At 43.3% G+C, this 27880-nt stretch overlaps 1 protein-coding gene across 1 annotated transcript; it reads left to right on the top strand.

Moving 5' to 3' along the window:
- Nucleotides 1-2096: 2096 nt before the first annotated feature.
- Nucleotides 2097-27202, top strand: LOC106657166 (protein scabrous-like). The gene is made up of 3 exons (XM_014378528.2): nt 2097-2653; nt 13431-13824; nt 25352-27202. Exons 1-3 carry the CDS (start codon nt 2361-2363, stop codon nt 26747-26749), a joined length of 2085 nt encoding a protein of 694 aa, XP_014234014.1. The 5' UTR covers nt 2097-2360; the 3' UTR covers nt 26750-27202.
- Nucleotides 27203-27880: the final 678 nt, after the last annotated feature.

Raw genomic sequence — 27880 nt, 5'->3', positions numbered from 1 at the left:
GGCAGTTTTCTCCTATTTTATTGTGCGATAGTTACTCGTTGTATATGTATGTGTGTGCCATGCCGCATGCGGCAGCGAGTGCAAATATTGCAAATTGCGTCTAGGAGAATCGATGCGATATTTATATATGATGTAGGACGCCAGTATAACGTCGTATAGATAGGCAGGCTCTCTACTCTTGCGTCGACAAAATTTTCTTACGCTTCCTTTTTTTTTTATATATTTTATTTTATTTTTTTATATTTTTTTTGTGTTCGTCCTCGATATAATATTTACCGATCCACACACACGCGCACGTGTCACATACACGGCTGCCCCGCGATACGATGGCATCCTTTACTCTCTCTCTCTGGTATCTATTCTGCCGCCGCTAGCTCCCCCGTTACACGCGCGAGCGAGCTTAGTTTATTGTATTATACGACACTGCTGTTATACCTATATCATAATTCCGCAGGCTGTTTTGTTGTATATGTAACGTATTATACGATACTACACATGCCACATACACTGGCAGTAGTCGAGCCTCGACGCTGCTGTCGTCATCGTATCGTGAAAAGTTAATATCGATTGTTCAAAATTCAATCCCTTATTCCGCCGCCGCCGCCGCCGCGTGGGTGTAGCAGTATCGCGGCTTCGGCTGCGCGTAAAGTAAAGTGCAGTTCTGTATAGCTTCTAGCGCAATGGGTAACTTCGAGCTTCCATTACTAAATATGTAACAACGAAAAAAAAAAAAAATTGAAAGAAAGGGAAAAAAGGAGGAAGGAAAGAGAGGAAAAATTTTACAATCCATCGAGCGATAGCGCAGCAGCAGGATATAAAAGCGCGAGCGGGGGGTACATTAAAATTCACGAAAATATCGATTCCGACGTGTTGTAGCGAGCGCACGAAGCATCAACTTTTCAATCACCGAGAGATCGCTCCACGCGTTTTTATTTATTTATTTTTTTATTTATTTATTTTTTTTTTTTCGTTGTTGGAAGGGCGGGATATCGCTGTCACGCTTGTATCATGCATAATGCATAATTATGCAAGCGTATTTGCCCTTTCGTACAAGTCAACAAGTGGCAGTGTATGTGTATGTGTGTATGCGCAAGGAGAGCTCAATTTCAAAAATCGAGAGAGAAAAGAGGAAGAAGAAGAAATTTTTTAGGTAGCAGTTCGCCGAGAGTCACGAGCCTCGCGCGATCCGCACGCGTCACCGGCAGCCCCTCTTTATTACCGAGTCTATATCTTTTTCTCTCTCGCTCTCTTTTTTTCTTCTAGATAATAACATCACGTCCGTGGCGTACTTATAACCGAAAAAGAGAGAGAGAGAGAGAGAAGAAGAAAAAAAAATTGGGGGGGAAGGAGGAGAAGAACGAAGAAGGAAAAGGGCAGCAGCGGTGGCAGTGGCTGCCTGCAAAACTTACGAGATGTTGCCGAACGAAGAAACTCTGTTGCATTATATAAAAGTATAATAATACGAGCAGAAGAAGCAAAGGGAGTAAGGAATAAAATGCGGGGGTATATTATGATAAAAGTGTCGGGAGCCCCCGGTCCATGTGCGGCTACAAATAACGCATATAATACGATATACAACGCACGTAAGAAGCGCAGCCACGAGCCGCACATCGTCGTCGTCGTCGTCCTGCTGCTACTTTGCCAATCGACTGCGTGTAGCTTTGCACACACATGCATGCAACACACACCAACGCACACGACTCCGACTTACGGTATATAATATGCCTATACCCCTCTCCCTCTCGCGCGCGTGTGTAGTGCACATGCCGCAGCTTGAAGCGGGCGCTCGGTCGGCTCGGAGGTGTGCTGCGCAGGCCGATGTTGGCTATATAGCAGGGGCAGGCGCGCGCACACCTGCCGCTCTATATCGTCGTCGTCGTCGTCGGCTCGTCGAGCGACTCGTGCGTTGCGTGCCTCTCTCGGTGTATATCCTACCTATATGTACTCCGCTCCGAACCTGTGCAGCTGCGCACACACATACACATGCACATATATATATATAGGTAGACGCTCACTCAGGCTTTTATGTTACTCGAGAGACTCGCTCGCTCGCTCGCTCAGCAGCAGCAGCGGCAGCGGCATAAGCCAGTCAAGCTTTGCGCGATGAGGACGTGCCGTTCGCGCCGCTCCAGCTTTAACTGCTACTACCACTCGCCGATTTGAGTATACCGTACGAGTATAACAGTTCGTAAAATCGACATTGATTTCGTCGCTACTCGTTCGTTGTTTATTCGATCGTTGATGTTTTCGTTGTTGTGTCTTACGTTTGTGCTACGAGTTTCCAATTAAAAATAAATCAAAAAAAAAAAAAAAAAAGAAGATAACGTTACAGGGATTAAATTTATCGCGATCTTCGAACCATGAAGCTCGTGTCGGTGATGCTGCTGCTGCTTCGAGCAGCGATGATCGGTACGATCGTCGTCGTTGACGGAGCCGAGTTTCAGCGCGTCGTTAGCGCCGCTTCGAGCGGCAGCCACGATCTCATCGGCTCGGAGGACGAGCTCGCGAGCACGGTCAAGCTGCTGCAGGAGCAGGTCGCGGCGCTCCTGGTGCATCGCCAGGAGGACTACGACGCGCTCGAGGCGAGCCTGAAGCGCACCATGGAGAAGAACACGGAGCTGATCGTGCTCAAGAACGAGATCAAACAGTTGAGGTAACTTGTATTTTCGTATTATTATTATTTTTAGCCATAGCCTCGTCGAGGAAAGAGCTTTCGAGGCGATATCGCTCAATTTGTACCTACGGTGCGCTATATATACGGCGTTTACATGGTTAGCAGTAGCTAGTAGCTAGCTAGCTACCTAGCTGGCAGTAGCACCAAGTCTATGTACTTGAAACAACAAACTTCCTTTAACTGCATCGAGAGCCAAAGAGAGAGAGAGAGAGACGAGACGAGAGAGGCGCAAACTTTCTTTATATAAGCGCGTGTAAGCGTCTCAGCGCTGCGAGAAAATTTTCACCCTTTTATAAATACAAAACAAACATCGCCACCCACGCCGCTGCCGCTACTCGCCTATAAACAACTTAACTGCTACCTACTACGTGTGTGTGTGTGTGTGTGCGTGTGTTTGAAAATGTTCTCTCGGCTTCAGCGGAATTTTCTCTTACACACCCCCTTAACTTACTTACTTACTTACTTACACACACTTTTCTTTTTTGGTTCTTTTCGTTCGGTCGAGCAACTATACACATACATACACAAACGAATGTTATACCTATATCCTCGTTTCTCGTTTAAGCTTCGCCCGAGAGAAGAGAAGAGAAATCAAACCGGGAGTTTAATTCGATTTCCGCGTGCGCAGCGCGTCCAGAATGAGAGAGAGAGAGAGTAAGCGAAAAAAATTCCCGTCCTATGGTATACATCCCTGAGCGTTAAATGAACATCGCACGTCGAGTGTATATATATGTACGCGTGTCGCGCGAAAACAAAAGCACGCGGGGGCTATTATTGTCTTCTCTCTCTCTGGCTGTCTTTTTTTTCAACCCATGGTATACCACTCGCGCACAGAGCGTCGAGCTTTATTAAAGAATCGAGAGACACCTATATACTATATTAAAAACTCCTGTATATCCGTTCTGCGGGAGGGAACGATCCAAAGCGACGGCGACGGAGAGTACGTTAATTAAAAGCATAGTTTAAATTTGAATCATATATTTTGTATATCTAACTGCACACGCGCGACTATATGCGCCTAGCAGAGTGGACGATAATTAAATTTCGATGAAATTTCAAACCTCGACCGCATAGCGCGCGACGAGAGAGCACCGCGAGAGAGAAAAAATTAGAGAGCTTGCAAGCTCGAAGCGAGAGTATACATAATATACTCCACATATTTTTTATATATTATGTGGGAGAGTAAAGCTCGGTTTCTATATTAAGAAATTTTTGGTTTGAAAAGAGCTCATCAACGCCACCGCGTTTGAGAATTTGATGCCTGCGCACCCGCCCGCTCGTGTATATATAACATAAATATCCTCTCTCTCGCTCTCCTTACTCACTCTATGCGCCGGTGATTATAAAAGCTCTCGCAGTACTCGATGAGAGAGAGAAAGAGAGAGAGAGAGAGAGAGATAGCTATATATATACGACGATGATTGTATATAGGTATGCATGCGACAACTATCGACGACGGTGTGTGGGGGTGCATTAATATGCAGATACGCGACGACGACGACGACGACGCACTTCATTATACAACTCTATGTATGCATTACTCTTATCGACCGAATTTATACTAGAAGATGAAGAAGAGAGAAGCTCTTGAGCCTGCCGAAACGACTCCGAAGAGCCTCGGCGCGCGCGCGATTGCGAGGTATACGTATATAAGTATATATTCGCGCCTTTTCAAATTTGGAAAGGTATATTGTACGTGTAACATAATGATAAAGCCCAAAAGTGCAGATGGTGCTGCAGAGCGAGATGCATTATACATTGGTACAAACACACTTGGTACATACATCGTCGTTATAATGCACACGTTTGAACCTACCTACATATTTTTCGGGGCATCGTACACATGTATGCGCGCGCGTGGCTCGTTTGTACAACAAAAAAAAGTACAAGAATTGCAGGGAGGAGAGAGAGAGAGAGAGAAAGAATCGAAAAGAAGAATGAAAGAGACCAAGAGAACAATATGCTTAAACTTCTTTTTCTCCTCTGTCGTACAGTTGTGTCCGCGCGCGACGTGCCACGCGCCCTCGATCCGTACACGTTCATACATATATATACGTATATATCTGGAACGGCATAAAGCCCGCAAAGCCTGTGTGTATATTTGCGAGCATCACAGCAGCGAGGGGGAGAGAGAGAGAGAGAGAGAGAGGTAGAGAGGAGCACAAGCCGCAAAGATTATCTGGTCCAGCTGACGCTTTAAAAACTTGCTTTCACAAAATATATATATAGGTATAATAATAAGCATATATACCTCTGATACATAAGTGGAGAGGTGTACCTGTATATATTATATATATATGCCGCACGCTCACAAGCTCATCTCTCTCTCTCTCCCTCTCTTCTCTTGAGTCTTTATGATGCTACTGCCGTTGCTGCTGCTTGGCTTGTTGCTTCTGTGGATGCATCGCGCGCGGGTTGCACACAAAAGAGAGAGAGAGAGAGAGAGAGAGAGAGACCAGAGCCAGCTGTCGTTGGGTGTCGATTTTCGCTCGCGCGCGTCCTTCGCCCCCTCTTCCAAACACACGAAAAAAAAACTTCGTCTTAGCTTAACTCTACTCTACTAACTTCTCTGTTCTTTCAAGAGCATATATACGCCTGTGCAGTATATGTACCTATGCATATATATTAGTGATGAGCCTGTGTGTGTGAGTCTGTATTATGCACAAACAAGCACACGTGATGTACATTTTTATATGTACGTAATACAAAAACTTGAAAATTCGTATTGCGCGCGACGACGAGATAATATTGCACGCTGAAAAGTTTGCGCATGTCGCGTGCACCCGCTCGTAACATGCGACAAAAATATATTTTAAAAAGACGAAAACAAGATGAAAACGAAGAAAACGAAACATTTTGCGCTGCTCGCTCGCGACGACGTATCGTATTAAATTACGCGTTATGTACTTACGTATGTATCATTTCGCGAGTACAGCAGCAGCAGCAGCAGCTTTTCCTTCCTACCAGAGATTTTTTTACAAACACAGACAATTTTCGAGTGGTGAACATTGCGCCACGGCGCACGCATAATATTGTATACGCGTCGTGATGCATATTATACGGCTATGTAGCTTTTTGCGTAACATTGCACTACTTTCTCTCTCCCTGCCCGAGGTGTATGCAGAGTACAGACAGACACGCGTGTAAAACCAGAGCAGCGATGCGATTAACGAATCTCGTTATTTTTCTTTCTTTTTTTTTTTTTTTTTTTATTATTCCTCTCGTATTGCAGGTAGCTCTTTCACTCTTACTCCGTGCTTCACCGTATATATATACAGCAGCTCAGCTCTCGTATAATGCAACGTCGGAGATCCTCGTCTCAACAGAGAAAGAAAAAAAAGAAACGAAATCGATCGTCTTGAGTTTAAAAAATTCCAGTCGATCGCTTATGTATACATACTTGCTATACGTATACCCTCTCGCGCCCCGCGCTAACGTTTCTCGAGACAGAAGAGCGAACGAGCAAATATATAGATATAACATGCATGTAGTACGGAGCACCTTACGCTCGACCTCCTCTTCCTCGACTTCGGCTTCGGCTCGCAATTCTCATGAAACGAAGTAAGAATGAAAAAAAAAAAGAGTAGTATCGATACAGCACGTACGTAGTGTAGAGCTCGAATCGAGAGCTATATAGAGAGAGGAGTTTCTCATCTATTTGGCATAAGACAAATACGTGACACTTTATTTTAACCGCAGAGAAAGAGAGAACCTCGAGAAGTAGCAGAGAGAAAAGGAAAGACGTATTGCTCGCGGGAGAAGCTCATTTATTGCTGTATTTCCAATTTAACGCGAAATCGACCGCTGCTGTCGCTGGGCCGTTGCGTGTATACAGCACCTCGATATGTATTACCGCGTATCTATCGCATAAATTCGTCTCTCGAGCTCTTTTTCGGCGTACATAAACCTATTTATACGTATTTGCGTGCAAAACGTATAAAATCGCCTCGTACGGAGTAGGTGCTTTTTGTGGGCATGTTTTTGCGGGGATTTAATTAATTTACGAAAAAAGCCCATCGTTCTTGCTTGTACATTCGCGGATACATACACACACACACACACCGAAATTCGAGACACGAGCTTCAGCTCGGCCGGCCGAGAGTTTTAATAGCGTATTTTTTTTATAAAGGCGGCTCGTTTTGCCGAATGCGAGTAGCGTGAAATTGAGTTTAAAAAAAAAGGAAGAGAGATAGGGAAAAATTTCATTCTCTCCCTTTTTTCTTTTGTAATTTTTTTTTTTTTTTCTTTATCAACCTGCGTACTCGTGCGCGAAGCACTCACATACTCGGCGGTCACGGCAACATATCTCTAATCTCCGGAATCATTCTCATTTTCTCGCTCTCGCGCTCGTTGGAGGCGGTAGGTGGTATAACACATTTACGCACACGCGCGCGCGCGTATGAAAAGCCGTGTGCGAAGCGGAGACAAAATGTGCGCTAGCGAGAGCAGCATCTCTCTCTCTCTCTCTCTCTCTCTCTCTCTCCGCAGCTCGTATAAGGTTTTTTAAGCCACCCCCGCCGTACGCCGCCGCAGCATGGGGAAGTTTAGTTTTGCGCAAGCTCTTATTATACCTATTGAATTATTCAAATTGACATAAGTTGGCTTTATACCGGTTTGCGCTATCTGCACGACGACGACGACGACGACGACGATGGGGGCCAGCCAGCAGTTCTACGTATTATAGTTTTCGCCCGCTATACGCGCGTATTATTACATAAGCGGAGAGGGCAGCGGCAGACAAAAAGTTACCACTGTTACGTCTCTTTCTCCGCAGCGCAAGCTCACTCCTTGTCGTCCATGCGCCGACCGAGAGAGAGAGAGAGAGAGAGAGCTTCGTTATAATATTATCATGTAGATTAATTTTTTCCATCTCTTTCTCGACGTTTCTATCAGGAATTCGAAAACTTTTTAATTCGCAGTTACGTAGCTATATATCTATGTAATAAACCGGCGAGCGAATTAATTGCTCGCGACGAGCTTGCGTGATAATTTGACGAGGTGTGTACCCGCCGTCAGCAGCAGGTACCTGCTGATATATATATATGAGAAGCCCCCGCGAGTTATAATTCAATTAGCCGTGAAAGAAAATTATTCAATGCGCTGCACACATGCCGCAGTTTGAAATATCACTGGCGATGAAATTTTGTATATATTAATATCGTCGCGGTGCAGGTGTAACGCAAGACGATCCCCCTACTAGCACACACACACACACACCCACGCGCCAAGCGAGGAGTTACACGTTCGATTATTATTAATATGATCGAACGTAACGAGCGACGAGTGCAGCACTTGCGATGCTTCGGTCAAGCTGCTCGCATACCTTTTCCATTGCACACGAGCGCGTAACTAAATTTTATGACGCGGTGCACATTGCGATCGTTGATCGGGTGGCAATCGGATCATCCGTATGTGCACGCAGAAAAAAAACGAGAAGAGAGAGAGGGGGGGAAAAAAATTCCAACGCGCCAAATTCTTTCGACGTATCGACGCGTAATTAAATGTACAGGGAGTTGAATTCCTCGTTTTCGTGTTCACTGATAGCTGCTGGTATATATGGGCTATATCGCGTCAACTGTCCCTCACCCTCTTTTTGTTTAGATTTTTCATATTTTATTCTGCTTCCCAAAGGTGAATATGAAAAAATGATTGAAACATGATTTTTTATGTAAAATTTGATGTCAAAAATCATATTTATAAACTCCAAGTACTTTAATTTCTTTTTAACACTGCGTGCGCGAAACACAGGGTTTCTAACCTTAAAGCGTCAGAAAACCCTAGTTTCTCGCAAGCAGAGTTAAAAAATATCGTTTGCAACTAGTCCGCGAGGAAGTTGACCCACCCAGGACCCAAAATATACTAAAATTTTAGCTTAAGTAGCAAAAATAAACATGTTCGTATCCAGCCATGTGGCCAGTATTGGAATATGTTCATCGATACACCAAATATAACTTTTGATAAACTTTGGTCATCGGCAGACAAACATACTTCATTATTGAACTTCATATGTGTCAAGAATAGAGGAAATCTAGAGAAAAATCATGTTTTATTGGAACATATGAAGGTTAATAACGAAGTCTGTTTGTCTGCCGATGACAACAATTTATCAGAAGTTGTATTTTGGTGTATACATAATTATCATATGTTATATACACATATTAACGATACGAACATGTTTATTTTTGTCACTGAGACTGAAAGTAAGAAATTAAGGTGCTTGGAGTTTATGAATATGATTTTTGACATCAAATTTGAATTCCTCGTCAAATTTTACATAAAAAATCATGGTTCAATCATTTTTTCATATTGACTCTTGGAAAGCAGAATAAAATATCAAAATCAAATTACAACTCTGATCCAAGGGAGGGGGGGACAGTTGATGCGATATAGNGGGGGGGGGGGGGGGGGAGACAGTTGACGCGATATAGCCCATATAGGCTCGTATCTGTATGTGCACACGCACTCAGAGGAAGGCTTGATTAATTAACCCAACAGAGAGAGAGAGAGAATGAAAAGAGACGCGTATGTGTGTGTAATGTGTATAGGCTATAAGTCGACACACGCTGACGGCGGAGCTTTTCATCGTGATCGAAGGGCAGTGAAGCTTCACTACAGTCTATGTAATGATATAAAATTTTGTGTGAGATATTTATAATGACATTCGGAACCCAAAGTAACGATGATAATAATTAACGAAAATTACGAGGACCCGACAACAGCTATATATAAGGGCTCTCCTATATTATATAATACTCGAACCAAGCCCCCTGTGCCTATACTGTACACTATATTACTTCGAGTAATTAAAAAAGCTCATGGAAAGCTCTCGGCCCCGGCCTATATTATCATCATTATTATTATTTTTTTAATACGAAAATACCATACGTAAGCTGCGGGTTCATTTATTTCTCGCCATCGATCGAGCGATGCACGTACCCATAAAACCAAGTTGTTTTTAGCCAACATTTTTTTTTTTTTTTTTTTTTTTTTGGATTTTATTTTTCGCGGTAAGCAGGAGTATACGCGCGAGGCTCGCGCCGATGCACTCCGAAAATAGTAGCAGCTACAGGCACCGCCACCGCGTTCCTATTTCCGCTCTATATGTATGCTGATTTCATTTCTGTTGCATATATGGGAACAATTTTTTCGTTTGCATGATCAGCAGTACGTACGCGCGTCCACATATATACGTATATGTAAAATTCGTGTGTGAAAAAAGTCACCAGCATATGCATACGTGTGTCTGTGTGAGTCTGCGCGTGCACACAAACTCGTCGAGCTCGCGCGAAAATCCCCAAAGGACCTCGCCTAGGTTTACTCTGTTTCTCTCCACGTTATATAGCACATATTTATATAGGGAAGAACACAGGTAGATGGGGGTCAAGTAGGACCGAGACATGCATGCATTTCCAGCTCAACCATATTTGCCTCCTATATACTGCACTATATGGTCGCTTGTATGTACGCGCGGCTATATCGTAATTTCTGATTGTCCAGCTTAGTCGAGCCGTAAACTTTTGCCTTCGTCGGCGACGAGGAGAGAGAAAGAGAGACGAGGCGAGCTTGCAGCGCAGTGCACGTGTTAGCCTCCCTACCCCCATCTGCACACACAGTTATAAGTAGTCAAGAGAGTCCTATAAAATACTTGAAGCCACTGCAGCGTGTATGTCGGCCAAGCGCGAAGAATATGTCTCCGGAGAGAGAGGAGGACGTCCTTCCTCTGCTGCTGCTGCTGCTGCTGCTGCCGCTGCTGCTCTTCCCTCTCTTTTTCTTCAATTTTATTTCACTTTACTTTTTTTCATATTTTCTTGCGAGTGAGCGCAGCAGTGGAGAGATGAAAGAAAAAAACCGTACACACACTCGAGAGAGGTACCTCATTAAAAGAAAAAATAAATATAAATAATATTCGAAGCGCTTATAAATCATCGTCGAATTAAAATTACATATTCGTTATACAGATAGAGAAGTGGAGGTAAAAAAAAATTCATACCCAATTACTGGCTGGTCCTCCGGTACACGCGACGATGGCACAGCTGCCGCGGCACACATATTTTAAAGTACACACACACGACCTATAGATATACATTGCGAAACGCGCGACTCGATTTATTATAAATACATAATATAGCTTGACATTAAATCGAGGCCACGCTAATTTCGCGAGAAAACATATTAAAAGGTAAATAACGATGCCAAGTGAGTAAATTGAGTGTTCGGCGCATTACGTAGCGCGCGATTCCGATGATTTAAATTTTTTATAACATTTTTTTCTCGACTCTCGATCGAACCGCTGCTAATGCTCTCTGCTCTGCGTGCGTGTATGAACGGCAATTAATTAATTCAGCCCCGTATATATTAAGTATACACTTTGTACCGATATAAAGTGTAACTTTTAAGCGATGAATAATTGGCGCGAGCGAGCGCGTCACGTGCTCGGGCAGCGGCAGCAGCTGTTATATATAGGAATACATATACCGACTTTACACTTTTCGCCCTCTGCGCCACTCTGACTCGCGCACAATCGCGAATTAAATTCAATTCATTACCGAGGAGATTTCATTAAATTTAGAGCGAGACACTCGAGCGAGTGGAGCGCGGCGGTAAAAAGAAAGCAAAGCCAGAGAGTTAGCCAAGGCTCGCAAGTCGCTTCGCGGTCTCGAGGTACACATACGTACACACACACACACACACACACGGCGAGTCAAGCCGAAAAATAAATAGCAACCGCAGAGAACAGAGACTGTGGAGCGACTCGAGGGAGGATCTATATATATGCGCTGCTCCGCCACCGTAACGTTAACGCGCGTGATACGTGTGCAAGTGGAGGAGGAAAAAGGGAGCTTTTCTCGTTCGTGCATTATACACACGTGGATACACGCAGATAGGATGTACAAGTGGCGCACGCGGCGCTGGCCGCTGCACGCTCTATCCCCCCCCCCCCTTTACTCCTTAACTTCCTTGATACAGAGGCTCGCTTCGTTCTTCCTTTCTGTCTGTCCTCTGTTTTTTTTTTAGCTTTTTCCTTTAACTTTTGCACGAGCGCGTATATAATTATAATTACTTCGGCCGCGCGAGCGAGGAAGAGGAGTCGTGCGCGCGGAGTACCCCAAGGGGAGAAAAAGAGAGCTGGGACCGACTGACTTCCGAAGTATTATAGAGTATATATAGAGCTTATTATATACTACTTAGTAATAAGTATTTTCAAGCCTTTTTAGTAGTAGTGTGTGCGATGTGCATTTTTCGTACTTCCGTTTCTCCTCGGCGCAGTATACAATCCTCTTTATATAACCCCCCTTTCGCGTCGTTCCTTCTTCCTTCTCCATACACCGTATCTCTCTCTCTTTCCCTCGTCTCAAGGGTTTTTAATTCGGCTCAAAGCGCGCGAGGAGACCTTTGCCGCGTATAACATAAATCGCAGAGCGAAAATTTATATGTGTGTGTACGTAGGTATATATAAAACTCGGGTCTTTCGTTACGCGAGGTTCTCTCTGTACCACCGCTACTGCTGCGATGCTTTATGCCGCTGCCCCTTCGAGTACTTGACATTTATATTTAAAAACCCTTGCGCATGAAAAAAAAAGTCCATGTCTCTCTTTTTAGCTCTGCAGCTAACGAAAGATTTTTCTGCGCGCGGCACTCTGAAAGGTCCGCGCGCAGCACTGCTGCATCTCAGCAGCTTGGGGTGTTTTATAAATACGTATATATATATTATATATACACGGCGTAGTCGGAAGGCCATGCCCCGATCGGAATGATCTTTTCACTCTGCGAAGTCGAGAGAAGAAATGCTAAATCCTCGAAGAGCTCGTGTACGCACGCGAACGTCGCTCTCAATTATTTATGAGCTCGCGCGAATATCCGATTTCGCGAGTCGAGAGAAAAGCTCTAATTCTTATATTATACATATAAACAAGGATGCATTACTGCGGAATAAGAGCACCCGGTGCAAATGCTTTTTTTTTGTCATCTTTGAAGATCGTACCGCTGTAATGATATTTATGCAGCGCAAAGGCGCCATATCCTTTGTCGGCACGTCTATACACGTAATAATAGTAATAATAATATATAAAGCGATTACGTCTCTCTCACAAAGAAGCGATTCGTCGTTCTGTGTTGTACCACTCGAGCCCAGCCAGCAGCAGCTGTGGGCTTGTACGAATATTATATTAAAGGCCTCGTTATATGTATATATAGCGAACCGAGAGCTTTTACACGGATCCCCGAACTCGACTTGCAGCTACTACTACTACTACTACTACTACTACTGCTGCTGTATTGTACTACTGCACCACCACCGGCGGTGCGGCGCGGCAGTATTTATCTTGCAAGCTCAAGAGAGAGAGTCTGTATGGTCGCGTTTGATCTGTTGCGGCTAAGCCTCGTGGCTGTGTATAGGCCGTCGAATTCTCTATTCAATATTTGAATTAAAGCTCGCAGCTGGAGCTCTGTAAACGCTTCGAGCGATATATATATAATGCCACTGCTACTATATCGACGATTACTATTCAGGCACTGAGGGTTTTGAAGATAAATGGCAATTAATGACATGTAAAAATTCGATGCAAGCTTGGCACCTTTGCTGTTTTTATCGATGAGAAAATTGGTAAAGTCATTATCTTGCTCTTCGAGAATGTATAGAAGCTCCATCACAAAATACACGAGCCAGGAGGCTGACACGTTCAATAATTAATCATCTCTCTCTTACGAAAATATATAAACAATGATCCATTTATAACGCGTGCTCGTGTCGTTGCAGGAAGGAGGTGATCTATCTGCGCCAAAATTCAGCCCTCCCAGTCAGCGGCAACAACATCGACGCCGGCGCTGCTGCTGCTGGTGGCGGTGGCGGCTCGGACATTAGCAGCGGCAGCAACAAAAACGAGCGGCTACGTCTGCGCTGGCTCGCCGACGCCGTGCAAGAGCTCAGGGCCGAGCTGGCCGAGGTGCTACGCGCCAACAACGCCAGCGAGGACATGGCCGAGAGAGCCAAGTCGAGAGCCGAGATGGAGCTGCTGAGGGCGGATTACGCCGGTCTGGGCCACGTCGCGCGCAAACTGGAGGGCCGGATGGATCGCATGGAGGCGAGCTTCGCCGGGATCAGGGTGGACGAGGAGGACAGGACCGACAGGATCGACGATTTCGCTAGTCAGGTGAGAATGTAGAAATCATATACGCATAATCGATACCGTACTACATTTTCATCGATCTTCGGTGTCGTAGAAAGCAATTATAGTTTTCAATCATCGCGATAGAGCATAAGCCGCGTGAGCTTTGTACAGGGCAGAAGTAATTAAAATGGAGGGAAAAAGGATCGTACGTATGCGTACGCTCGCGCAAATTGATTGATGAAACAAAGGCTAAATGTCATTGATGAATTTCGACCTATATATTTATATAAGGCCGCGCCGCGAGGGCAAACACAGCCATAATCTAACTTTAATATAATCATACATATATACGCTTGGCCCAAAGTGCGGTGCGGCAGAGATTTATCATTCGATCGCATTATAATCGCGTCGGTGTACCTAGAATACGTGTGTGTATGTACGTGTAAACCTATTTACTTCAAAATCGACAAGGGCCGCGAGGCATTGTCCTACATACAAACACACACACACACACACACACACTCGATCACTTTAATTAAGCTCGCGCTGTACTCTCTGCCCGGCCGCGCTCGTCATATAAAATTCAAAAGCTCCATATCGCCCGATTGCATTTCGATATTATATGTAACAAGGATAATAATGCGTCGGGTCTTCTTCGCGCTTTTGATCGCGGCTCGCGGGCAAAAGTGACCCGATTCGTCGTATGCGCGGACGTTCGTGAAGTAACCTCGGTGAAAACATATTTAATCCGATAATTGTGCGACGTAATGGGGTCCGCGCGCGCAAGCTCCGCGCTATCCTGCACGCTGTATAACTAAAGATAGAAAGCGCAGCACTCTCGACTACTCGCGTAAAATTTTGCCTTTGACTTTTCACTCTATTGGTCTTGAAAGCTAATTCATAATGTAGAGTATAATATACATATATATATGGGTCAAAATAATACTTTTTTACAAAACCGTGCGCACGTATGTCACCGATCTTGACGCGCTTTTGATATGTTATAGTACATGGTAAAAAAGTCCCAAAAAAAAATTTTTAGACCCCCTCCCCCCTCCTACCCCCCACTTCCGGTATAAACGTCCATTTTCGATCTATATTTTTTCTGAGGACATGAAGCAAGTAAAAAATCTGAAAAAATTCATAAAAATACTTTTCCACAATCCAAACAACCTTGAATTTTTTCAGATTTTTTGAGTGCTTCAGGCCTTCAGATAAAATCATTGAAAATTTCAAAAATCGAGATACGGCGGTATGAGCCGATGTAGTACTCGGAAATTTTTTCAGTTATTTTTCGCATTAAAAAACATAACCTCAATTTTTTTCAGATTTTTTCAGATTACCTAACGCACCTTTTGAAGCCAAAAACCGATTTTTTTGACGAAAATAATTTTTTTAGGACAGTACGGAGCCTCGAAAAATCTGAAAAAAATTTTTTCTTGTTTTTTTCATCAAAATACGTAATCTCAAATTTTTTCAGATTTTTTAATTGAAGGCGATAGCTTCTAGGGCCGAAAAATGCTATTTTTAACAAAAAATGGTTCCTAGAACCCGATGGTTCCGGTGAAAAAATTTGAAAATATTTTTTTTGAATTCCTTGTCAAATTTTAATAAATTTTGACCGTTTCAAAAGTTCGATTGAAGCTTCCTAGCTCATTTTAGAGCATCAAACGAGTTTTATCATTCCTTAATGTCTTCAGAAACGTCTTCAGATATTTTGCACTAATCTTTGTCCTGCTCTAAAATGAGCTAGGAAGCTTCAATCGAACTTTTGAAACGGTCAAAATTTATTAAAATTTGACAAGGAATTCAAAAAAAATATTTTCAAATTTTTTCACCGGAACCATCGGGTTCTAGGAACCATTTTTTGTTAAAAATAGCATTTTTCGGCCCTAGAAGCTATCGCCTTCAATTAAAAAATCTGAAAAAATTTGAGATTACGTATTTTGATGAAAAAAACAAGAAAAAATTTTTTTCAGATTTTTCGAGGCTCCGTACTGTCCTAAAAAAATTATTTTCGTCAAAAAAATCGGTTTTTGGCTTCAAAAGGTGCGTTAGGTAATCTGAAAAAATCTGAAAAAAATTGAGGTTATGTTTTTTAATGCGAAAAATAACTGAAAAAATTTCCGAGTACTACATCGGCTCATACCGCCGTATCTCGATTTTTGAAATTTTCAATGATTTTATCTGAAGGCCTGAAGCACTCAAAAAATCTGAAAAAATTCAAGGTTGTTTGGATTGTGGAAAAGTATTTTTATGAATTTTTTCAGATTTTTTACTTGCTTCATGTCCTCAGAAAAAATATAGATCGAAAATGGACGTTTATACCGGAAGTGGGGGGTAGGAGGGGGGAGGGGGTCTAAAAATTTTTTTTTGGGACTTTTTTACCATGTACTATAACATACCAAAAGCGCGTCAAGATCGGTGACATACGTGCGCACGGTTTTGTAAAAAAGTATTATTTTGACCCATATATATCGATATCGGATACATTATGTATGCCGCGACGTATATTATATATGGGCCGAAGAGTGAGCGGCGGCCGCTTTTATGTATAGCAAAGTGACTAATTATCGACATATCGCTTTATGAAAGAAAAGTAAAATAAAGTTGAGTGAAAGAGAGAGAGAGAGAGAGAGAGAGAGAAAATATAAAAGAAGTGAGGTAAAAAGAGAGAAAACCGTGATCGCAAACAGTTGGGATTTAATTGGTCTAAAAAAGAAGTTTATATAACATCCCTTGATCCGCTCGGTTACTCTCTCTCTCTCTCTCTCTCTCTCTCTCTCTGGCGTACAGGTATAGAATGAGTTGGAAAAAAGAAAAAAAAGGGGCAATCGATATCACGGGACGTCGACGTCGTCGTCGTCGTCGTCCTATCTCTACCCTCTTTTCTCTCTACACATATGTTCGCGATCGCTATTATATACAACTTTGGCTGCGTACATATAGGTAGTGCGGTACTGCTGCAGCGAACAGAAGCAAAAAAGCAAAAAAAAAAAAGAGTCAAATGTCAAGCAGCCTATCTCAATCGTTGTCGAATTCGTCTCTCTTTCTCTCTCTCTCTCTCTCTCTCTCTCTCTCTCTCTCTTCTCCCTCTCTTTCGCTCTGATTCCTATTTATAATAGGTCGCGCGTGTGTATATGTAGGCCTACAACGCAAAAAACGTGAACCCATTTCCACCCAAAGATCGTCCAAGCACGGCGCTAATTGCGAGAGCGAGGGCGATCTTTTTGTATCCGCACCAGCGCGCGGGTGCAAAATAAAAAGTTTGTTTCACTCCAAAAATCCCTTTGACTCGCGCGCATCTCGGTATAACGTGTATAAACCGTTTATTCAAACGTGCGCAAAAGATGTTTTCATTTTCCCGCGACATGCACGAAACACAGAGAGAGAGAGAGAGAGAGAGAGAGAGAGAGAGACAGAGAGAGAGAAAAAGAGAAAAGAAAATGTGTGACGATGCACGATTACGACTACGACTCGTTTGTTTCATAATTGGACAAATCCGAGTGTAAATACGCGCGTATGATCATCGCTCGTGTGTATATACACTGCGCATACATTCATACATACATATAGAAAAGTATAGGAGTAGAGAGCCGAGACTAGCTAAGCGCACAGCAGTATAAGAGTATAGTAGTGCTCACTGCGCTAACAACGGTAAATCAATTATACAACGCAACGCAAGACACGAAGAGGAGAGTGAGCAAGTTTCAAAGCTCGGCAAGCAGAGAGAGAGAGAGGTACATATCGTACAATAGCCACCGCCGCCGCCGCCACCGGTGTATATAATACAATAAATATACAGATATACACTTGTATAATGGAAGTTTAGCACAGGTAGCGGCAGCGATAATAGTCATAATAACCGCGCGCACCAACTCTCCCGGTATACACGGCAGCGGCGATAATAACGATAATAATAAAAGCTCCAGCGCGAGCTTTCGAAACTTGGCGCACTACGAGCTTTTCTTCGATCGCTCCTGCTTTATACTCTACACTACCGAACTATTAATCTTTCTCTCTTCTCCAGTTTCTCTCTCTCGCTCTCTCTCTCTCTCTCTGAGTGTAGTAGCAGTGCGAAATCCCGAATCAAGTCTCGCGCGCGCTATGTTATATTATACATAAGTATATAAACTCGATACTTTGAGCTGCGAGCGGCATTAATATTTATTCGACATCGGAGCGAGTCTTAGCCGCGCGATCACTTTACATCACTTATCGAATTCGGTTTAAAGGAATAGTAATAATAATAATCTTGGTATTAAGCTTCGATACGAAACGACTCTGCGAAGGATTATATACTAATATACGGCGAATGAAAAGGAAAAAAGCTCGGATATACTGGAATTCATAATACGACGTGTTTATGTATATAAGCGGAGAACGAGAGATTCATACTAATGATGCGAAAAACTGCTGCTGCTGCTGCTAGAGAGAAATGATATATCACCGCTTCGTGATTGAGAAGAATAATAATAATAACAAAAAAAAGAAGGACGGATATCTGACACGGGTTGTATATACGCACTTTTCCGCGGAATGAAGATGAGTCGCTAGTTTACGTGTTTACCATTCATACCTTTTTATATGATTATTATTATTATTATTATTATTTCCGACGCTTCGTTAATTAAATTTTTCTCTCCCTCTCGCGCAGTTGCGTTATCTACTCTCCTAACTTATGTATATATACCTACATGCGGGGGGAGTCGCGTTGCGAGTATTATTATTGGCGTAGGTATTTTTCAGCGCGACAACTTTTCGATCAAACGTCACGACGACGAGGCGATGAGACAACGACCTGAATAAAAAAAAAAAAAAAAGAAGGAAAAAACGTCGCGCCCACTTTTTATTTCGCGAAAATAACGATAAATATAATTTTGCGCAGCCCTAGTATATAAACGAGCGAACGAGCGCGTACACATACGTACGAAATGGCGCGCGTATATTTTACGTGTATGAATAATGCGTTTCGTTAATTAGAATTTACAATTCGCTCCTACCACTACGCGCGATGCGTGTGTGTGTCTATGTCTCTGTATGGAGGGACGTATAATGTGAAATAATAAAAAAAATAAATAAAAAAATCATCGTATACCTGTGTGTATACTGCTATATGTATATGTACTAGGTATGTAAAGCTCGAAAAAAACATTGAGTACATGGAAAAAAATTAGCGTGGAAAAAAAGCGACAAAAAAAAATACTGTCCGGTATACTATACCGTGCACTCGGCCCTCGACAATTTTTTTTTTATTTCGACGACCATAACCCACGTGTATGTGTATATTATATATAAAAAGCTAAAACGCGCGAGCTGCGTACATCTTGTACTATATGATGAAAAACATGATTTTTCGTTCCTATTTTTGCTTTTTTTTTCCTACCTGTATATTTACGCTTCTTCCTAAATGTTAGTGTGTGTGCATAGTTTCGCATGAATGATGTATGTGTACACGCGTAAAACACATATACAGATATAGACGTACAGTGGGTCATCAATTTCGCGCGCGATGCACTACATAGAGCTGTGCTGGGGCTGCACTGTAGGCAGAGAGAAAAAGCTACGTGCACAGTGCACCGCAGCTCGTACGACGACGACGACGATGGCAGTCGAGTACAATATATATTTATTTACGACGAAAGTTGCAGTGGTGCAGGCCTCCTTTTTTTCTAGGCGATTTTTTTTTCGCTTAATACAATAAATAGTCCTTGCCTGCTGCGTCGAGGAATCGAAATAAATTTTCACAGCCGCGCGAGCACGCGTGCACACATTTGCATCGTATCTATTCGGGTGATATTTACGGAAAAAGAATAGAAAAAAGGGAGAGTCGAGTTTGACTTTTCACCTCCTCGTAGTAGAAAAATATATATTTATTCGCGGTTAAGCTTCGGACTGTCGTGCGGGTTATTATTATTATATCATCATAATACCACATATAACGTAATGAATTACTCAAACGTTGGCTCGCGCTTCGTCGTCGTCTCGAGGCAGAAAATCAGGAGAATACATTACGCGCGTTTGGCCTGAGTATACATTTACACACACACATGAGCTTTAATATTATGTGTTCGCGTTTATGTTTGTGTGTGTGTGTAAGCGATTTACGTGACACGAGCTGGCTTTGCTGCGCTACGGAGCGAGTAGAGAGAGAGGGACACCTGCCCGCGTGCGGATTTTATATTATGTATATATATAAGCACAAGGTGAAAAAAGGGAGCTCGTCGAGCCAAACACAGTGAGGTATAAAGAGAGGGAGAAGGTAGAGAGAGAGGAGAAAAAAAAATATTGTGGCAGCTGCTAAACGCGCCGCGGCGCAGAGGCCAGAGCTCGGAGCTCCTGAACACACACACACACACATATAACACATACATACGTACGTGAATATAAAGACGGTGTGGCGTCTCAGGTATTTTTCTACTTCCTCAAATATATATGTAGGTAGAGAGAGAGAGAGAGAGAGAGAATTCCGAAAAGTCAAGCTGCGCAATTATTACACGAGGATAGGATTTATACCTTTATATATATACGAAAAATCTTCGCAATATAATCACGAGAAAACGAGACGAAGATTTATATGTTTTATGGTGTACACGAAAGACGAGAGTCGAGCGAGCAAGAGTGCGAAAGATTGAAAAGTTGTGTCGGCCGCGTACTGTACGCGCGAGCGAGCGATATCCCCATCGGAGTTTTCTCTCTGAAAAGTTTCGAGAGCTCCGAGTTATCTTAAACGCGCGCGTCAATTACTCCGGACATATATATTATAGAAAATAAATCGCGAGCGATTAATAGCTGCGTAATACCGCAAATTCGATTTAAATCAGAGGGCTCCGTGCGGATCTGCGAGTTAAAAAAAAGAACAAAAAAAAAAGAAACAGGAAAATTAGTATTATAATCTCTGCCGCTGCTTTCCGCGCTACACGGCCCCGCGCTGCCCCGCTGAATAAATCGACGGTATTTATGTTAAAATCGCGCGGGAGCGAGAATCGTTAACGTATTCCTCCGGCCGCCGCTGCAAAAATATCCTCTATTACAGCGTATATATCCCAGGGGCTGTTTGCCGTAGCCGTGCTGCTGCTGGGCTATTTGCGACGCATTAAATGCCAAAAATCAGCCGCGCATTAAAGGCCGGGGCGCGCCGCCGTTTCGATAATTTTGCGCGTACCACCGACGATTCTCTCGCTTAAGCTCGGCATAATATTGCCTCGGTCGCGTTCGTCCGAGCTTTCGACGTTATCGGTGCGGGGCGAAAGCCGCGTTGCGCGTCGCGTATAATACACACAAACGTAAGCGCGAGCTTGCGCGATTGGATATTTGCCGCGTCCTATCCAACTGCCGAGGCGATTCATATACACGCGTCTTTTGAAATTTGCGATTGGACTATAATACACACACACATAAACCATATAGAGAAGCGCGAGCGTTGGCATTCAATATGCATTTGAGCATTAATTAGAGGAGCTTTGGGCTCATATCTATTGCTCCGCGCCGCGTCGAGCTTATACGTGTTAGATATGCATACAACTAGTATGACGATTAATCGCGCGACGCGAAAACTTATGATACAGTACGTTGGATATTTTTTTTTTTTAATCAATCGATATTCGACTTCCATATATACTTTGCGATTTTTGGACAGACGTAGACTAAGAAGAAAAAAAAGAAGGTTTGCGCGCGTACGCGAGGAGTAGCCTAAGGTATAATAACATACATGCAGACGAGACGAGAGAGGAGAGCCGAGCAGCTGTGCTCTGTGCTGCTGCTGCTGCTGCGTTTCCTTTATTAGTCTGCTTTTGCTGCTGCTAGCCTTTTGCTCCCAGTTTTGCTGCTCCTTTCTACCCTGTATCCTTGCCTAGAAAAAGTTCGCGTTTATATATACACGAGAGTAAGAGAGCTGATAGGTTGCTGCGAGTCTCGAGACTCGAACGATCCTTTGATACTTTTGCTCTCTCTCTCTCCGCTCGACGTACGTCTCTTGTTCCTATTGCAGCGAGCTCCTTTTCTCGTACTGCTGCTTCTTCTTTTTATCATTATATTACTCGCGCCGCGCGCGCCTTTGTTATTATACATTGGATAAGTTTTGCAGAGAGAGAGAGAGAGAAAAATAAAGAGAAAGATAAGGAAAGGATGTAAAACAAAAAAAAAGGAAAGAGAAAAAAGGGAACTAGAATTATACAGGGGTGGAAGTGAAAAAATTATGATAAAGGCCCATCGGTGCGGAAATCAACATTATAATATAGGACAGGACGAATTCGAGAGCGTCGAGCGCATCGCCTCTTCCGAATCGCTATTTCCTCAATATTATTATTGCGCCTGCATTCCTCTACACGTTTTACGCGCGCATATACGAGCTGTACTACTTGATGATTGCGTACTATATTTATGCAAGCGCTGGACGCGCATCATCATCATCATCATTTTGTCTCTTCGATGATTATTTTATTAATGCAAAGTATACAGAGTGAGAGAGAGAGAAAACGAAGTGCACTGCACACAATAATGTGCGTACATGCGCGAGTCCACCGTGTACGCGCGCGAGGCGGCAGACAAATTGCAACGATAATAATTCAGATAAAAGGAAAGTACGAGCGTGGCGGCCCTTTTTGTTTAACCGTGTATACTGCGCAAGATGTAAAGCGTCATAAGGAGTGATTTATGCAGCACACGTGTACTTGTGTGTGTGTGTGTGTGTGTGTGTGTCTAGTACAGTCGCGCGAGCCGCGAAAAATATATAATATACAGGATAGGCCAATTCGCTCGTTGCGCACGTGCGCGGCGTTCTGAATGTTTGATGGACGTCGTTTTATGAAAATTGCAGCGCCGCGCGATATTCCCGAAGTAATGTACTCGTAACCGGGAAGAGTTTGCTTTGGATATTTACCTTTTTTTTTTTATTATTGTTACACGAATTACAAAAATCACGATATTGGAAATTCACCGCGATCACCATCGTTTCGATTCGTTGTTTATTCTATTTGTATAAGCTAGATATCGAAGCGATACTTCTGTGGCTCACGGTTCTTTTGTTTCTACCGATATACGCGCGTGTAAAAAAGCTCGAACGATACAATTTGAAAATTTTGCACGTTATAAAAAACGTCAAGCTCCGCGATGATAAATCGAAACGAATTCTGCAAATTTTTGATACGCGTAATATTATTCGCGGGTACGTACGAATGCCCAGTATTCGTGTTTGTACACGAAAATGAAACAAAATCCGCAACTCCGTTGGCTCGTTATAAAGCGTAAAAATTCGACAGATGATAGGTAGGCGCGCGTGATCGATATTTTAAAATGTGTATATAATAGCATTCGCACCTACACGCGTGTGCGCGTTTGGTGCACATTTTTCGCGTATGCTCGAGTATATAGTATAATAATAATTTTGCACTCGATTGAATGGAAAGAACGAAGAAAAAGAAAAGAAGGACCATAAGCCCTACATATGGTCAGACTCGATACGCGTTGGTACGTGTATATAAAACTGGCCTGGCGTCATCGTCCTCGGGGCCTGCTGGCGCACACCTGGCCCCCCCTTTTTTTTCAGAGGCAGTGAGGTAGAGTCATTATAATGCACACGTATGTACACACATGCCCACGCGCGAGCAACTGCCACCACGCATACCACTACCTTGAGGAAATTGAGCTCCTCCTCGCGCGTACCTACAACACAGAGACTCCTCGCAGCATTATTACCTACATTTATATATTGCAAAAAAAAACCGCCGTTTCTGCGCGGATACATATCGAACATACGAGTACAGATAGATATGTGCGAATTCGTTTCCTGCAGCACAAAAGAGTCGATACTTTTCGAGTATTTCTGTTATGTATATCGTCAAAATTACACGATACGCATATGATATAACGTAAAATGGATCGATTGTGTGAATTCATAATGGAAGAGAATGACGCGCGTTACATTTGCGGATCCTTCGTTAAAATCGCAAACGAGCTGCTGCTGCTGCTGCTGCGGCTTCTGCAGAGAAACGAATAATATGCATTACACGTGATTACGTATGCATATTCTTCGTAATAGGAAGCATTGGTATAACAATCGCGCACACACATACGCGGAATTTTATATACAAAACGATATCGACCTATATGTATAAATCGAATACACACGACGTTCAACGCTGCAGGCTTTGTTTGTTTCGTCGTCGCTGCGTCCCAATCGTATCATTGACAGAGTAGGCGTCGAGTGCAATTTATCCTCGTCAAAAATGCACACACACGATCGTATATATACTTATTTTTTTTTTTAATTTCTTTATTCCACACCTCTCTAATATCGCACGCCCTCGCGCGCGCGCGCGAATTAAATTTAAAAAATGTCGACTGCGCATGAAATAAAAAAAATGTTTCGTATAGAGGCCCTGTCTGCCACCGTATAATGTGTGTGCGTGTGTGTCACCTGTGGCCCTGATATCGCATCGTCGCATAATATATACGAATTTTATGCACGTCACGTTTCCATATTATTCAAAGAGTGTGCCTATAGTAGTAGTAGTGGTAGTAGGTAGCTGCCTAAATCAATGCGCTACTCGTGCTCGGGGCTGCTGCTGCTGCCGCCACACCGCCTCCTCTTCTCTCGCTCCGGTATATAAATATAAACTCGATTTATCCCTTTCTAGTTACTGTACACACACACACACACACATGCAAGCTGACACACACGCGTATGTATACGAGCTCAATTCTTTACTTTACATTTTTTTTTTTCATACACTATTTTGTTAACCCACGTAACGCACATATCGAGTGTGCAGTACGTACGTGTGTATGTACACAGGCAAAGGGTAAACCTGCCTGAGAGAAAGAAAGAGAGAGGGAGAGAAAAAAAAAGAGTGAAACAAATCTCCCGCGCTTGAATAAGTTAGCCAATCGATCGAACGATTATCTTTCGCGCGCGTGTGTGCATGTGTGCATATAACGTGCACAGCATGGCGAGTACAAAGAAAAAGAGAGAATATATGAGGGGGAAAAAAATAAGCTCATACTGCGGTTTTGCGCAAAAAAGGGCTATTTTTACCATATAATAATAACGATGCCACGCGATGCACACGAGAGAGCTAGTATAGACGCAGAGGGATAAAGCCTATGTGTATTAGATGTAGATCTAAACTTGGATATCGTGCTTAGATCCAGTAGCTGCTTATATGGATTGTTAATGCTAAATTATATGGTACAGAAATGGTTGTCTCGTAAAATTGTTGTGGTACTTTTCAATTAATTGATTGATAAGAAAACCACATAAACGTGACAGTTAGCAATGAGCGTCTCTCATTTTATCGAGTAAAGTTAAGTGTAATAATTTACCGCGTACTGCAAATTAACCAATGAGCTGGTAGTAACATCTTTATGGCACTTAATCATCTTTAGTACAGAGGAAAACCGCATAAAACATTTATTGAAGTGGACTTAAATATGGCCAATTAATTGATGTATTTTATTACAATTTGATATTACGTTACTCGCGCATTCATTCCTCTAATCTTAATATAAAAAACTTTATACCTTGAACGGAGTCAATAACGATTTTTTTCTCGCTCTTCTCTGATTCCAGCTAACTGCCCTGCAAACCGAGCTGAAGTCCTACAAACGCGAACTCCAGCTAGTCACGAAGAAGAACCAAAAACCGCAAGTCGTAACGGCCGCCGACATCAAGGAGGAGAAGGAGGAGGACGATTCCCGAGAGATCCTCAAGAACGAAATCTTCCAACCGTCGTCGTCCGAGGACGACGTGCCCACGCTTCACCACACGCGACACGTCTACTCGCGCCTACCAACCGCCGTGAGACGTCTCGAGGCTCGTCTATCCAAGCTCGAGCGCAGAGCCAATGTCAACGCCAAGAAAAGTCATCGTCGTCGTCAACGTGTGCTACAGCGAGTCGTGTACGAGCCCGAGGACTACCAGCAGATGTTCCACCGTCTCAATCTTCTCGAGGCCATGTCCAGCCGCGTGAACGACAAATTACGCAACGTCTCGGAAACGGCCCGGGTCTCCAACGAGTTCGGCCAGTCCGTCGTCCACATGTTCGAGTCCCTGTCCTCTCTGGAGGAACGCCTCGTGGCCAATCAGTCTCTGACCAAAAGGGAGCTCGTCCGTCTCGACGTTCAGCAGCAACAGCAGAGCGCCGATCTCTCGGTCGTACGCGCCGATCTCGGCAATCTCCAAAAAGCCGTTCAGGCTCTGAGCGTGAGCGCCTCGAAGCTGCAGGAACGCGCCGACTCGCAGCAGACGAGCCTGGAAGAGCTGCGGGACTTCGATCTGAAGCAGGTCAAGGCCGGCGTGGACGTGGCGAGGGTCGAGAATCTCACGAGGGAGCTCGAGCACGTCGAGGACGAGTACAGGCTGATGGTCGACGCTCTGCCCGGCAACTGCCAGGAGAAGGAGGGCCTGACCCTGCTCGCGCCCGGACCCGGAGCGCCTCTGCTGGCCGCTTGCCGGAAGGGCTGGATCGTCGTGGGCCGTCGCGTCGACGGCACCGTGGACTTCGATCGATCCTGGAACGACTACGCCCAGGGCTTCGGCTCGCCCATGAACGAGTTCTGGGCCGGCAACGAGGCGCTGCATCGGCTCAGTCGGGACAATTGCACGAGGCTGCGGGTGGAACTGAACGACATCGAGGGCAATTACTGGGTGGCCAATTACGAGGACTTCTCGGTCGACAGCGAGGACAACGGTTACAGGTTGAGGGTCGGGGGATACAGCGGCAACGCCACCGACGCCATGGACTATCAGAACAACATGAGGTTCTCGGCCAAGGATCGAGATCTCGACATCAGCTCGACCGACTGCGCGGCCAATTATCACGGCGGCTGGTGGTTCAGTCACTGTCAGCACGCGAATCTCAACGGGAGATACTCTTTGGGATTGACCTGGTACAGGACCGACGTGAACCAGTGGATGGCCGTTGCATCCGCGGAGTTGTCGGTACAGAGGAAGCAGCAGTGCTTGTAAAAAAAAAAATAAGTAAAAAGTAAAGAAATTTTAGGATTGTGTCGAGTCAATGCCGCGAGCTCGTTCCTGGGGAGTGAGCCGATATATAAAATGTAATTTGTATACCCAAGTATGCGTGTGAAAAGTGTAAGTGTGCGAATGTGTATCAGCGATCAACCAAACCCGATTCCAATCGAGTCTTGCTCTATTAATAATTATATGTATAACATGTGTTTGTGTGTGAAGAAAACGACAATCGAGTTTCGTTGTATACCTTTTGATTTTTTTTTTCGTCGCTTGAAAATTATAGTCAATGTTGGATGGGGACTAGTAAAAAAAAAAATAATAGAAGAGTCATCTACTAATTAATGTAAGATACGATCGTGATTTCCTACTTATCGTTGGAAATACAATTGTAAATAAATTTTATCTATAAAATGTTCGCTGCTCTGGGGGAAATGTCGAAATTTTGATCGAGAGAGACAAGAAAAAACAAACAGGAAAAAAATAGTAATACGTTGAGGCTAGTGAGTTTAATAATGTCTGTATTTTAGATATATAAATAATAATTAACGCGTAAGTGAAGGAGCAGCTCTTGCGAATTTAGATTTTTCTACTTGTACATACGTTTAATTATAATATCTCTGCCATTGTCCATTTACCTTTTTTATACGAGGTATATCATCAATGTACCCCTTACATTCTCTGCGAGCTTCGATTTACATTGCCTCGTGTACGACGATTGCACCAAAGATTTATTACTGTACTACATTACTTATTATTACGTATAATCATCATTGAATCTCATAGGAGATAATTTTGTTAAGATAATTAATTTCAAGTATTTGCGAGCGCGTTTTTTTTGGATTAAGTTTTTGTATATATAATCTTGGTGGGACGCGATCCATTTTCATTTTGTACTACTTTGATTACCGTCAATACGATTTTTACCAAGAATTTCAAGAAAACCCAATGTATATTGATAATGTATTATGAATGTATAATGTGAAAATAAACTATTTTATATTAAAAATCAATGCTTTTAGTATTTTAAATCCCTGTACGAAATCATTCAACCTTAAATTTAATCTTTGATTTCGAATATAATGCATGTAACAAATTAAATCATACATTACCGTCCGTGTGATTCGA

The sequence above is a fragment of the Trichogramma pretiosum genome, unplaced genomic scaffold (genome assembly GCF_000599845.2).
Source record: "Trichogramma pretiosum strain Unisexual culture from Peru unplaced genomic scaffold, Tpre_2.0 scaffold7, whole genome shotgun sequence".
In the NCBI taxonomy this organism is placed as follows: domain Eukaryota; kingdom Metazoa; phylum Arthropoda; class Insecta; order Hymenoptera; family Trichogrammatidae; genus Trichogramma; species Trichogramma pretiosum.
The sequence above is the reverse complement of the archived record's forward strand: the minus strand, read 5'-3'. Positions and strand labels throughout refer to the sequence as shown.